Genomic DNA, 14,327 nt, shown 5'->3' on the forward strand with positions numbered 1-14,327 from the left:
TTGTCTTCTCTCATCTCTTAAACGGGATAATATGTAGGCTGATAGAGTTGGTTTTGGGTTAAACCAGATGATGTACGTCAAGTGCACAGTAAGACTCAACAAGCATTTATTGAACATCTATTAAGTGCCTGGCACCTGTAGGTTTTATAGATTTTCTTTAATTAAGGTGCCAAGGAAACGTTAGAAATCTGAAGTGGTGTAATGGACAAGATGGAAGGGGCTCTTGCTCACAGGGTCACAGTTTCATTGTTAGCCTCATGCTGCCCTGAATAACCAGTTCTAGTGGTAGGGACTGGGTGAACGAGGAAGGTGCATGTCAGTGGCACTGTCTGGGTAGCAGCCCTGGACTTACAATGGGAAGGAGCAGCTCAAAGCTCGTGAACAACATGAAGACTAAGGGATTGTTGGGTGTATTTGTATCTGTCTCCCCCTAACACTGACAAGGCTCAAGAGAGGGGGGCCAGGCAGATCACCTGCCTTCCTGTAAGCAAGAACTTAGTGTTATACCTGGGAAGCCTTGGGTGCATTCACATTTGGGAAGGAAAATGCTTCAGGGTGGGTCATGGATTGAATGTTGGCATTTCAAAGCCTGAACTACCCCATACTTCATCAAATGGAAATGTGCAAATGTGGTAGTACTTTAAGTAAGATTGTTCTTGCTTGTTTTTTGGTGAAGCCTTGCTTGTGGAAGGTCATCAGGAAAGAGATGAGTTGATGATAAAAATTAGAGAAATAAACTTGAAATCAAACTCCTGGGAATAGAGAAATTGGTATTTCGGGATTTCTCAAATTATTTAAACAGCCACAGACTGAAAAATGCATACATATTTTTTTGGTCTAGGGAATACTTCTGTTCCACTGGTTTTCAAAAATAACTTGTTTGGCTTATGGATGAGTTTATTTATATACTGAATATTATATTCTGGAGGTAGAATGGCTCTGGAAAAGCTGTTCTTTGTTCCTTTCTGTTTCTTCATGCCCTTTGCCTCTTCCTCTTGCACCACCTATCTTGGGACTGATACATACCACTAACACTTCCCCTGGCTATCCCAACCATTTTCAGCTCATTTGTGTCCACCCCGTGACTGCCTTCGGTTTGAGGCTTGAAGAGTTTCTTCTGCTGTTCTTCCTCCAAGAATATCCCTTCTTTAGAAGTGGAGTTTGAATTCTCTGGAGGGGAGGAGGTGGACCCAAGCCACCTCACCACTAGAAACATGAATTGAATAACAAAGAGGAAAAAAAGACATTTTAGTGTAGGGAGTGAAGACACCCTCCTCTCTTCTGTATGGAGGTTCCCGAAGTTCCTGCAGCCAGCCGGCTCTGCCTCCTGGCCTCCCAGCCCCCTCCACTGCTGCACATTTTTGTGCTGTCTTGTCGCTAGCCCACAGACAGAGCTGTTTCCCAGCTGTGTGACTCTCAGAGAGCTTTGCATAATCTGAGGCTGAGAGGTGTCCTGTCACCCCAGATACACAGACTAGCGGTCAGTCAATTACAGTTCTCAGAACCCGCTGGGCAGCTTTCCAGTCCAGCCAGTTCTCTGCTGTGAGTCCCACAACAGCAGTAATTGGGGAACACCCAACATGGGGCGGAAAGGAGTGTTTAGAAAGAATTCACATTGACAGTGCATTGGATAGGCTCTGGGGGCCACCGCACAGATTAAGAGATGGCACACATCCAGGCTTCTGAGGCCAGAGAGTTGGGAGGAGGAAGGTGACAGAGCCATACTAAGAGGAAAAAGGACCTTGCCTGTAGAGGACAGTTCGTGTTCTTGGACATTTAAAAAACAAATACAACAGAAACAACAAAACCCAGCCACTGTGTAAGATGACTTTGACAAAGTACATTTGATTTTTGCCTTTTCCACCATGACTTTCATTTTCCCCCCAAATTCTTGTCCACTTAGCCCTTGAGTTGAAAATAAGTTTTGATCTCATATGTACTTGTTTGAATATGATAGCAAAGCTTATTTTCAGAGCCGTCAACTATTGTGTTCCCGTGTGTCGAGCTTCCATTTCTGCTGGTGACTTACTGGGATACGCACTGCACCCTGTTCATGCTGTTATTTAGGGCGTGGTGGCCCAAGTCTCCTTCTCCAAGGCCGAGACATTTCTGTTTTTTCTCAATTCCAAAGACCTCAACACTTCCCAAGAAGACCCTGCACTGCAGCAAGGGCCCAGCTATGAACTTGCTTCTGGGGTGGAGGCTGGGGAGCTTCCAGCCTCACCCTGAGAAGACTGGGCTGTCACTGGACTCCAGAATTTTCCTTTTCCATCTGCCACCCAGCTTTTGGTGAGAGGTCTCTGTCTCCTGAAGGGAAGAGACACGTGCCATCAGGGAAGAGCAGGAGAATAGGGAGAGTACGAAGGAGAGCCACCAAGGAGGTGCCGTCTCCTCTCCCTTTCAGTTGTTGTCAATGGTCCTCTACTCTTCACCTTTTCTTCCCAGCCCATCAGAGCGCTGATGTGGTGGGATGCGGAGCAGTCCGGTGCCTTGGCAGTCCCCAAGCACCCTTAGCTCCCCATCTCCCAGCTGCTTCTGGCTTTGCTCTCCCGATCCAAGTCAACAGATCCTTGGGCTTACTGTTGCTCCTATGATGTTGGGAGCCAACATCTGCTCCCCCATCCTCTTTGTTCCCACGGCCCCCTACCTCAGGCCTGGGTCTGACTTCCCCTCCTCATCCCTATTTCTCAGCAGGACAGTATCCTTTACCTGTCCTAGCTCTGCTCCGCTGAAGGTCTGGGCTGAGCTGCTCCCACTGTGGTCTCTTCTCCTGCTGCCATCTCTAGCAAAAGAACTGTCTATTGGCACTTAATCATCCATCTTAGAAGGTACCACTCTTTCTCCAGACTTTGAGGGAGGAAAAATAAAAAAGACACCTACATAGAAGGAGCTCCCATCAGATGGCCAGATGGTGCAATGGATATATAATAATCCTATTTTGCTTAACTTCAGGCCCCTGCTCTCCCAGACTTGCTTGAGATAGACTAAGTTAATTTGGGATTAGACATTTTTTATGGCTTGGATTTTGTGGCAGGGTAATTTTTGTGCTGAAAGAGTGTCACGGCCTCAGCTGAGCTGCAGGAAGGTCCACCTCACACGGTGCTCTGTTTGTATTTTGAGCACTTCTGTTGGCCAGGCACTGTGCTAAGCACTTCTGTTGGCCAGGCACAGGCTTCTTCATAACCCCGTGATGTGAGGAGAAACCATTATTATCCCCATTCTGTGGATGAGGAAACTCAACTAGGGTTCTGACCCTGGAGTCCCAAGATCTTAACCATCACCTCGTTCCTGTGTGTGGGGGGGTGTAATACTCTTATGATACCCTTCACGGCATAATAGACACTCTTAATCCCTGCCACTATTATTACACAGTCCAGAGAAACCTTGCTTAAAACTCTAATTACAAAACTAATTAGATGTCTAATCCTTCATGACATTTTAATGTGAAGGCTCAGTCTTGTGAGGCAAAGGGATTTTAGGATATGGGGCCAGAATGTACCCACAGAGTACAAAGAGCGTGGACGCTGGAGTCCTGTGGACCTTCATTCCTGGCTCTCCCTCCTTGCAGCTGTGTGATCTTAAGCAAATGTCTTGGAACCTCAGTTTCTCAGGTGCAGAGCCTGGATACAATGCCTGCATCAAAAAAGCGGATGTTTGAGATAATCCTTTATTGATGTGAGTTTGAGCTCTTTGCCTTCTTTGTTTTACTTCATCAGGCCATTGGGAAAATTTCAAAGCATGGGTTATGATAAACTACCAAAACAGATCAATATTGGTTAAATCTCCTTTAGATGAAAGAGCCACTCATTAACATCTTCTCGGTCAAAAGTGAGCAAAGGAGCATGGATGCAAGCCTTTGCCCTTGTGCCATATTTATGTCTTTTTAATTGGTGGAGTATAATTTAATGGGAATTATTTAAATGCCCTTTATCCTGATGCATTTTCAGCTCAGGAATAGGTTACATGATTAAACAGGAATTAATGTTCACATGTTAAATATGCTGTGCAAAAGTCCAGTGTTTAAATTCTCTATTCATGTGTTTTTTCTGAAGAATTAGAAATTAGAGTAGTTAAGATTGCTTTCAGGGGAGGAGAATGGAAAGGGAAAGCCAGAATCAAGTTCATGGTGTCCGAGGAAAAGTTAGATGGAGAAATGAAAGAAATTCAGCCTCGGCAGAGCTTTTCTTTTCTCCTGTTACGGCTCCCAGCTTCGTGTGTTGAATCTTCGATGTGGTAGTTCACTACTGCAAATCAGTCCTCAAATAGGCAAGGGCACCTAAAGCCTGTTGTAACCCTCCTGGACAGCAGACTTTGTCAAGATGCTTGCAGAAATGAGAGCACTCCTTTCTTTCCAGTGATTGTGTCTGGCAAGGAGGTGTAGACGGTCAACCTGATTGTTCCTGAACGTTATTTGCAAATAGCTGTTGGCCTAAGGAATGGTGTGTCTCGGGCATTGTCTCACTTCTCCCCGGAGAGAGATCTCTGAGACTGGGTACAGACTTAGGTGTCCGGGCATCTCCGGTTGGGTCTTCGGGAGAGAAATAGTTCAGTGAGTAGTTGTTCAGTGAGTAGTTTGTTCTGACATTGGTTTCCTGTAAGACTTCCTATCATGAGTTCCTTTAAGGAACTTTTTGGAACTCCAGCAGTTGAACCATCTTGAGAAGGACCTAAGATACTGCTAGGCTCAGTGGCATTCTTTTCTACATTTCACATGAAAAGGAAGTGGTGTGGAAAAGGGAGTGGTGGGGTCTAGAATCAGAGAGCATGGGTCTATATCCCGGTGTGACCTCTTACTAGCTCTTCCCGCCTATATCGTGAGGGTGCTGTTCGTGCCAGCTGATGAAAATGGTGGGATTTATTAAAGAAAATAAAGCAGTTACACATTTAATGTCATTTCTGGTACATAATAAGCTGCCAATAAATGTTAGCTGTTATCACTGTTAATGCAGTATACAATTTCTTTGTTTCTCTTTCATTTTTAGAAAGAGTAAGTGGTTATCACACAGTAGATTTAAAACTAGCCCTAGAAAATTTGTCTGCGTGTTCTAGTGCATGCATCATTGCAGATTGTCAAACTGGAGGCATCTGCCTTGGATTACGGAGTAACTTTGCAATTTCTATCATTAATTATGAAAGCCAGAAATGTAGCCATGTGTGATAACTCACTCAAATTCCAGTGTATTTCTAACTTTTTCACCCCTCTAACATAGCAGGCCAAGAAAGGGACTTACCAAGATTATCCTTTTCCAAGGCAAAGAGATATGAACTCTTTCAGTTTGTGAATGCTAATGTTTACATTTCAAAGCTATCAGGTTGATCCTGAGTGTTTATTCTGTTCGAGCAGCTTGACAGTTGCTGCCTGTTAACTGGTGCAGGTCAAATTAATCAGATCAATACCATTGACGCACAGATGCTCTGGATGGTGATGCTGTGGATTGGAAATATTTTTTGAAAAATCAGTACGTTATTATAGAGGCCTTGCTGCTTTTGGTGAGGTGTAGTAGCTTGAAAGAGACATGTTCTCTTTATATTAAAATACTCTATGTATCAAATAAGTGAGCTTGTGGAAATGAATGTTCTGTTCCATCCTTGTTAGAAGACACCTAGTTCTTTCATTAAAAACTTTTTTTCTTTTTCTTTTTTTGTTTTTTTTAAGATTTTATTTATTTGACAGAGTGAGAGCACACAAGCAGGGGGAGGGGCAGGCAGAGGGAGAGGGAGAAGCAGCCTCTCCGCTGAGCAGGGAGCCCCATGTGGGACTCGTTCCCAGGACCCCAAGATCACAACCCGAGCTGAAAGCAGACGCTTAACCAACTGGGCCACCCAGGCACCCCAAGACTGTCTTTTTCTAATGAAAAATTGTCATTGTTGTTTTTATAAGCCTTTAACAATGGATGCTTAGGGTTATGGAACATTTTTGAAATTTTAACAAATTTCTAATATTTTTATTTCTGCTGTGCACTAGTTATGAGACACAGTTGTGGTTACTAAGAACTTTAAGCATGGAGGTAATTTTACGTATTGAGGCCTGTTGGTCATCTATATGTATTATTTTTTTTTCTTTTGGTTCTGCTGAGCATCGGTCTGCTGCCAGCGTTTGGCGGTGAGCCCTCCCGCAGTCCATGGCACGATGCTGCAGGAAAGCTGCTGGCGCTTTCTGTCAGAAAGCCTGGTTTCCCTTGCCAGTGTGGCTGGGGCAGATCCTCGAATCCGTGCCCTTCACAGGGGGTCGTTTCTTTCCACAGGAAAAGTAGGAGGCAAAGGTTTGATCAGGAGGCAGTAAACATCAGAATAAAATCTATTCTCAGATGAGCTGTTAGGGTTGCTTAATGGAGTATTTCACATTTTCTAAAAATGCAGCATTTAAGTAATACCGTGTTTACACAAAAGTGTGAGCAAAGCTTTTGCGAGTGTCTGCGGTCCGCACCTGCATCCTTCCAGTCTTCGGAAACCCTTCCGAGGTGTTCCGGGAGCTGACCGTGCCTGTCAGAGCTTGGTTAGGCACTGCATACACAGAAAGGGAAATCTACTTTTACTTATGTGTCTGTTCCTTGAGTGTTAGCCGAGGTGCCGAGGCATCTGTGTCCCTTGCGGCTGTTGAGCGTGGCCTGTACGAGCTGCCTGGGTGACCTCTGCTTGCATGACTTCAAGGGGCTCACGCTGACCAGCCCCCTTTGAACAGAGTGTTTTCTGTTAAACAACCCGGCATCTCCAATGGCCTGGACAGTAATGACTTTGTGAAAGGGCCCCTCTCCCCCTCTCAGAAAGATGCAGGCTCCATTTCCCCTCCACGTTTGCGTCAGCCTTGCCACGGCCTGCTCTCCCCTCAAGCCTCCCAGACACAGATGACTATTGACAAGGCTTCATGCGCCCAGACTTCCAAGAGCGCTGCTCCTTGAACCTTCCGTGACAGAACATGAATGCTGCTGTTGAGAACGGTTGAGAAGCAAACAGAAAGTCGCTGTCTAGACAGCCGGTGTGCGATGGGCCGGTCGGAGGAGGGATGTGAGTGCAGACCATGGAGTCACTGATAGGCAATGTTCATCAGACATGTGTGGACGCTGCCAGACATTCTCACGTGGGCACCGCAAGGAGAGGTGGCGTCTACGAATGTCCGTAACCTCCTCCTCACAGGACACTGTTGCAGCTGGGGCCTTAGAAGTTTCCTTGCTTAAACTGCCCAAGAGACAGAGGTGTTTGAAGGATGACTTAAGAGTCCTTGAGTACACTTAGGTAGAAAGAAAGTTGCCACCATCGGTTCCCTGTTGGTAAATAAAATTTTGAACTCCTTTGTTCCCTGCAGGGTGAAGAAACCAAAAGTCTGACTCTTGTCCTACATCGGGACTCTGGCTCCCTGGGATTCAATATTATCGGTGGCCGGCCGTGCGTGGTATGTTAATTACTAAAATGTGCTTTTCCTTGCCCTGCTGCAGCGGGAAGAGGGGTCAAGGTTGGGTGGGGTGGGGGGGCGGAGTAGTGAGGGGTAGGAAACCTTGCTTACCTCATTCTGCTTTCTGTAATTAGAGAGTTCATTGTTTATCTAACATCTTCACCCTCAGGGATTTTTATTTATCTGCGGTCTCCTAAAATAGCATTGTCCTAGAAATACAACAGCTTATCTGAACTGTTTAGGTTTTTTTGGGGGGGGGGCATGTCTGGTAGTGGAGCAGTGGAGCTGCAGGAAGCTTTGAGCGATGCGTGCACTTAGAACTGAGCAGCAGAGCTGGAGCGTGGGCCCTGGGACCGGAAGTCTGAGCTGGAGCTCCGCTCTGTCAGCTCTTCGTTAGTCACAGACTACTCTCTCATTCGTGGGCTGTCACATCCCTTTGCTTTTTCTCCCCCTGCAGCTCTTTTGTCCACCCCATTCATCATTAGCTCCTCCCCCGGGAAGGAGAGCAGATTCAGACCAGTCAGTTGAACGGGGAGGAACATGTCTGTGGAAAGAACCCTAGGGATGGGACGCAGCAAGGGGCATATTGCAGGATCACACCTTTCACGCCAGCTTATCTGGGCATCATCTCTTGCTTCTGTCTCTGGCAGATCATTTCCTTCTTTGTTACCTTCAAAGGACAATAATAGTCCAAGGAAAATCGGATTCCTTCATGCAACAAATAAGTATTGAGTAGGGGCTGTTTGGTTGGAGCCCACGGACACTGGGTCTCTGTGGTCATTGAGTTTATGTCCTGGTGGAGACATTAGGCAAGAAACAAGTAAATGTCACAGTTACAGATTGGGAAACGTGATGCAGCAGAAAAAATGGTAGGATGGCAGATAGTAGGTGCCAAGGAGCAAGGGGCATCACTGGCTAGGGGGATCAGGAAAGCGAGGAGATACTAAGCTGAGTCTTAAAGGATAAGAAGATGCCAGGCATCCAGATGTGGTTAAACTCTGGGTCTGTGTCTGGCTCACCCTTGGGTAGGAGGTATCCTGGGGCAGGGCCATTTGAGCTGTATTCTGAAGGATGAGAAGGAGTTTGCTAGATCAGAGGCCCATATATGATGTTTCTTTAAGCACTCTGAACTGTAAAAAAAAAAAAAAAAAAAGAGCTTAGTTAGTTAGTTCTAGATTATATATTTGCTGCTGAACTAACTCTACGTGACTTATAAAAGTTTGATGCAAAACGGAGCATTTTAAATGATGAAATTAAAACATGAGTGTGAATACAGTTTTTCTTATGTCCTTTCATCGTGCCAGTGCCCTGCATTGCACAGGCCCACCTGGGGAGAGCGCTGAGCTAGAAGAAAGTGAAACGGGCCCAGGGCAGCCTGCGCGAAGCCTGGAATAGCCCTGGCGTTGGCAGCTGGGAGCTGCAAAGAGTACAGCACCACGGGAGTCGCGGGGTGGGCAGGAGGAGGTCAGGAGACCTGGAGAAATGGGGGAGTGAGCACGAGAGGAGTAGCCAGAGGCAGAGTTTTGAAAACACACATTTTATTGTAAGAAATGACAGCTTAGGGATAGGCAATGCACAGTCATCAGTAAGTGATGGACTGATGTATTATCTGCCCTATAAAAGTTAGCTACAGGAGGGAATCTTTCAGACAGTGAGATTAAACTGTGAGAAGGAAGGGGTGGGGCGGGGGTACCCCCAGTTTGCAGAGCCCCAGGGATGGGCACACATGGTGGTTTGTTGCATTGTCTCACTGAAATTCTTAAGACACTGTAGAATGTATGTCCTGTTGGTTCCTTTTCTTTTTCCTCATTTACCAGTTGGCTGAGCAACCAGGCAGCATGTGATGGTGCTGGTCTGCTAGCATCCTGGCTGGGGTGGGTAGGGGCACGTGCTCCAGCAAAGAGAAGGGATGAGGGAGCAGACTGGGACTCGGATGTCTGAGTAGATGGTCCCAGGAAACCATAGGACTGGCACCGGTCCGTGTTCCCCAGCTTACCCTGCAGAACGTGTTGTAGCACGTGCTTCGCCTTACTACTGAGCATGAGTAACAGAGGCTTTCCTTCATTTGGCTTCATAATTATTTAACCTCCTCTCCCCACCGTTACCCATTTTAGGAAGTGACTTCAGCAAACCCAGATGCACATTACTGTTAGTTGTCGCAGAAACTTCCGAGGCTGAGAGGGCCCAAACCAGGAAGGTCCCTTCTCTGCCTCACCAGAGTGTGTATAGGAAAAAGGAGCCCAATGTTTGAAAAATGCTTAAAATGGGACTCCTGAGTGGCTCAGGTCATGATCCCAGGCTCCTGGGATCAAGTCCCATGTCAGGCTTCCTGCCCAGCGGGGAGCCTGCTTCTCCCTCTGGCTACTCCTCTTGCTTGTGTGTTCTTGTTTTCTCTCTCTCTTTCTCTCTGTAACAAATAAAATTTTTTTAAAAAATGCTTGAAATGAAGAGGCATGCCTTGTGTCTTTGGTGATGGTTGGAGGACTTACTACGTGTTTGTTTTCTGTCCTTCACGGGGAATGAAAAGACACTCCCAGTCTCATTGGAATATGGTGCTTTCTTGTGCTTATCAAAGTATGTGTTTTAGGTTATTTTTTTTCTCCTTTAAAAGGCTGATTGAAGTGCAAGCCAGAGTGAATTTTGTAGCTTTCGTAAGTGTTCTCAGTTCATGTGGTCTTTTTGCAAGAACTACATGCATGTCCCCTGGAGAAAAATCTAATTCCATATGCATGTGGTTGCAATAGTGTTGTTTTTTTGTTTTTTTAAACTTGTCCTGATTAGCAGAAGTCGCATAATGAACCCTAAATGTATTCTGAACTGTTGCCTGGAAATCTGGCAGGTCATTGAGAACATGCTAAAAAAGCCAAGATGAGCAACAATGCACACTCATTGTTAGTACTGGAAGTAGAATGCGGTACACATGACGTGTGTGTTTCCCAACAAGTTTTTGTGTTAGGAGCTTGGTTGGGTTGTGACATAGGCCCAGCCCTGGGGGGCACTGACATAAGGCTTTTCATTGCTTGATACACTGCTCTTAGTAAAACCACATCATTCATTCATTCATTCTTAAGTTTCTAAAGAGACGGCATGAGTGGCGTATCAGACCTTACACTTCAGCCTTTGGCACATACATTTCATTGTCAGGTGCCCCTGGGATGAAAACAATCCCTTTGATTTTTCCTTTTCTCAAGCCAGCAAAACAAAACAAATCCCAAGCCTTGTTAGTTCACCTTGATAAATAGCTCTGACTTAAAATGTATTAGGAGGGGAGCCAAACAAACTAAGGAACAGGGAGACGTCTTTTAAGAGCCACGTCTAGTTATCCAGGATGGAACTGATTTGGCTATCTTTGATTTTGTGCTCTCTGTATTTTGTTTGCATTCTGTTTCTACCTCCTGCCACTGTCTTCATTTAACCTGAATTTTGCTCTTTGTTTTTGCCTGTTCCTCTGTTTTCTCTTGTTTTGCTTGAACTTACTTGCTCTCCTAAGAAGAATTACTTGTGCATGATGTAGTTTTCTGCAAAAACAAACCAAGCCAAAAATCCCCTCCCCCTTCTCCCGCTTCCTCTCCAGCCAAGAAATGCAAAGCAATTAATTCAGAATAAGTGCACGGATCTCTTTTCTTTGGGTATATTGACATCCCCTCTTAGGGAACTCAGGATTGTCCGTAAATCCTCTGTGGTCTACTGAGGCTCTTTGGGTTTGTCCGGAGGAATATACCATAGCCTGGAATGTGGAACTTTTGAATTCATGTGTATTTTGTAGATGGCGCTTAGAGCTTATGTAAGGGAGTTGAACTGTCCTCCGTTTGAAACTGACCTATGCTACTTTTTAGCTATGTGCCCTCACACAAGTTACTTAACCTCTCTGTCTCGGGTTTTTCATCTACAAAATGGGTAAAAACAAAGTATTAAGGTTTGCGGATATTGTGAGGACGAAACGGGACACAGAGTGCCCACTACCTGCCTAGTATACACTCAGTAAATAGAAGCTGTTGCACAGCTGTGTACTTCTGTTTGAGAAATGCATGTAGGGCGATCCTCGAATGCCCCGGGATGAGTGCATTAGTAAGGCTGCTGGGAGAGACCAAGGAGGCAGGGAGAAATTCAGACCGTGAAGGGTTGGTGTGCGGTGGGCCGGTTCAGGGTGCTGTGATGCCGGGCAGGGCTGTTGAGGATAGTTGATCTAGTGCAGCACCCACATCCTCCCTGACCCTTCTCTCTGGGGAGAGTGTTGATAGAATCCAGACGGCAGTTTAGAGACCTATCTTTGTCATGGGGGGATTAATGTTGGGAAGAGCAGTTAATGCTCATTTTAGGTTGTGATTTTGGTTTCTTTTGAATCCTATTTATAACATTATAGAGTGTGTGTGTGTGTGTCTTTGAGGGAAAGGGGTGAGGGGCGAGGGAGGGAGAGAGGGAAGAGGTACAGAATGTGCATTTTCTCACCCTTCGCCATCTCTCTTGCATTGGAAGGGGTCGATCAAACCACATTTAAAGTCATCCCTTTTCTCTTTAGAATATAGGGTTTTTTTTTTTTTTTTTCTGTTTAAAGAGAAAAGTTGGGCTCAGTGGGTTAAAGCCTCTGCCTTCAGCTCAGGTCATGATCCCAGGGTCCTGGGATCGAGCCCCGCATCAGGGTCTCTGCTCAGCGGGGAGCCTGCTTCCTCCTCTCTCTTTCTCTCTCTCTCTCTTTCTCTCTCTGCCTCTCTGCCTACTTGTGATCTCTGTCAAAAAAAATAAAATAAAGAGAAATTTTATATTTTCATAGTTATTTCTTAGCAAATGGAATTTAGATGTATTTCTATGTACGGAAATTACCGTTAAAATAGATCTTCTAATGGCATTAATGGCGAAGAATTTACTATGATCGTAGGATTTGGAGTTTTTGTGGAAGATCCTGAAATTACTTTTCAAATGCTTTTGTTTGGCAACAATACATGCTTGTGCCATTTAACTTACAAATCCATCTGTTCATCACTAGAAACTTAATCCACACACTTGGAGAGAATTCATCCCAGTGCTGTTTGGAAAGAAGTTCATGAACAAGCTGTGAGGGTTTATTTATGGGTTTGTTGGACCTTTTGATTTTAAATAAAGGAAGGAGTTTGAGCAGTGAGCCATTGCCTTTCCCAGAAAGTTTCGGTACAGACTTTGAAAGATCTAAAGCCATTTGAGATTGGAGATGAGAATTTATTAGGCTGGGGGCAATGGTGGTGAGCTTTGCTGGTGTAAATCTGAACACATATAAAACACCTATTTTCACAGTCAGATTATTGGCTATTTAAAAGTTTTAATAGTACTCCGACCTGGGGAGGATATGGGAAGACACTCTAATGAGCTATCAGTGCATAATTTGGCAACATACATCCAATCTACATATCCTTGAACCTGATGTTTCCATTACTAGGGGTTTGCTCCAGATACATACTTTAAAGAATATTTCGTAGTACAGGTAGGAAGGTATTGGAGACCGCATTGTCTCCGGATTTGTAGGCTTCAGTGAAAGAGGCAAGATAAGATGCACAGGGTGGGGAGAGCGTACTCTGTGCACACACATACCATCTGTGTGCATGAGAAAGGAACAGAGACATGTTGAGGAAAGTGATCTATGAAGAATGTTTCTCAAAGGATAAGTAAACTGCAGATAGGAGCTACATGGGGAAAAGGACCCTGGGTTGGGGATGGCAGTGACTTCTTTTAAATACCTTTTGGTATGGTTTGAGGTATTTTACCATGTGTATATGTTCATTTTAGATTGAAACAGAAATTAGGGGTAACAGATGGGCCTTCACCCCACTGCCACTTTTGACATGACCAGGAGTCCATTGCAGTGTAAGAGTGTAAGCTTTATTTTCATGACCAAGTTAATGCCTAGCATTCATGTGTGTTTTTTTAACCCACAGGACAACCAAGATGGATCATCCACTGAAGGCATCTTTGTATCCAAAATAGTTGACAGCGGGCCGGCAGCCAAGGACGGAGGCCTGCAAATTCATGACAGGATTATTGAGGTATGCGAACGCCGGCTAGTGTCTTTTAATAGGCCGAATGCTGTCGCGTCTTCGTCTCATTGGGTGCAAGATGTTTGGTCAGGGATGGAGGCCTATGCTGGTAGATGGCTGGTCAGGAGAACTCTCCCGTTGTGTGGGACGATGGAGAGCGCTGATTGCCTCGGTGTTAAGTTTTTGTTTATGTTAAATATAGAGCAGCCAGATTATGAGTGGCATGTTCACAATTTGGCTGTCTTCCCGCGGCCTCGCATCTGTTTCGTATGCTTCAGTTAGAGCTCTGTGCGAAAGCCGTCGGAGGGTTGTGTGTTAGTTAGAACCAGATGAGCAAACCTCTGTCAGGCACATTGTGTCGGCGTTCGCGTCGTTCACCAGGCGAAAACCGGGGCCGCTCTGGAGGTCTGCCCGCGTCCTCCGGGCTCGTGGCACGCAGTTGTTGCTACAGATGGATGCACTGTTCTCTCTGCTGGGTTCGTCTGGCATGTGGTGGACAAGGTGACTGTCTGGGGATGTGGAGGCAGAGGTCGACGGTCAGGATCGTCACTCCCATCGTCCCGAATTCTTCCTTTTCAGGTCTTCGTGGTGCATTTTAAGCCCTTATAGAGCAGGTTCATGGATTTGCTCTGGGGGAGGAAGACCTCTCGCCTCACCACCCAGCGCACTGGGATAGGGTCACACAGCGTCCTCAGATGCCCCAGGTTGCCCAAAGGGCAAGAATTATTTGTTGCCTCCTGGTATGGGCTCTTGGTGCAAAGTTGGACACAATGGGCTACGTTTTGCCGACCATTTTGACAGCTCTTTTGATGGGTTAGTACATGGATTAGTTGTCAGGTCTCCTGTGAGGAAGAAATAAGATAGGAGAACACAGGATGGTACGTTGAATCCCACAAGAAAGGCCCCCCAGGCCATAGCCACAACATGGCACA

General features: G+C 45.6%; 1 protein-coding gene across 1 annotated transcript in view; it reads left to right on the forward strand.

Annotated features, from left to right (window-relative positions):
- The window catches only part of PDZRN3 (PDZ domain containing ring finger 3), a 238,229-nt gene that overhangs the window by 7,927 nt on the left and 215,975 nt on the right, over positions 1–14,327 (forward strand). Inside the window, exons 2-3 of the mRNA XM_082697047.1 lie at positions 7,304–7,390; positions 13,297–13,404. Coding sequence (XP_082553173.1) covers positions 7,304–7,390; positions 13,297–13,404 — 195 coding nt within the window. The remainder of the gene's footprint in view (positions 1–7,303; positions 7,391–13,296; positions 13,405–14,327) is intronic.

The sequence above is a fragment of the Mustela nivalis genome (genome assembly GCF_964662115.1).
Source record: "Mustela nivalis genome assembly, chromosome: 1".
In the NCBI taxonomy this organism is placed as follows: Eukaryota; Metazoa; Chordata; class Mammalia; order Carnivora; family Mustelidae; genus Mustela; species Mustela nivalis.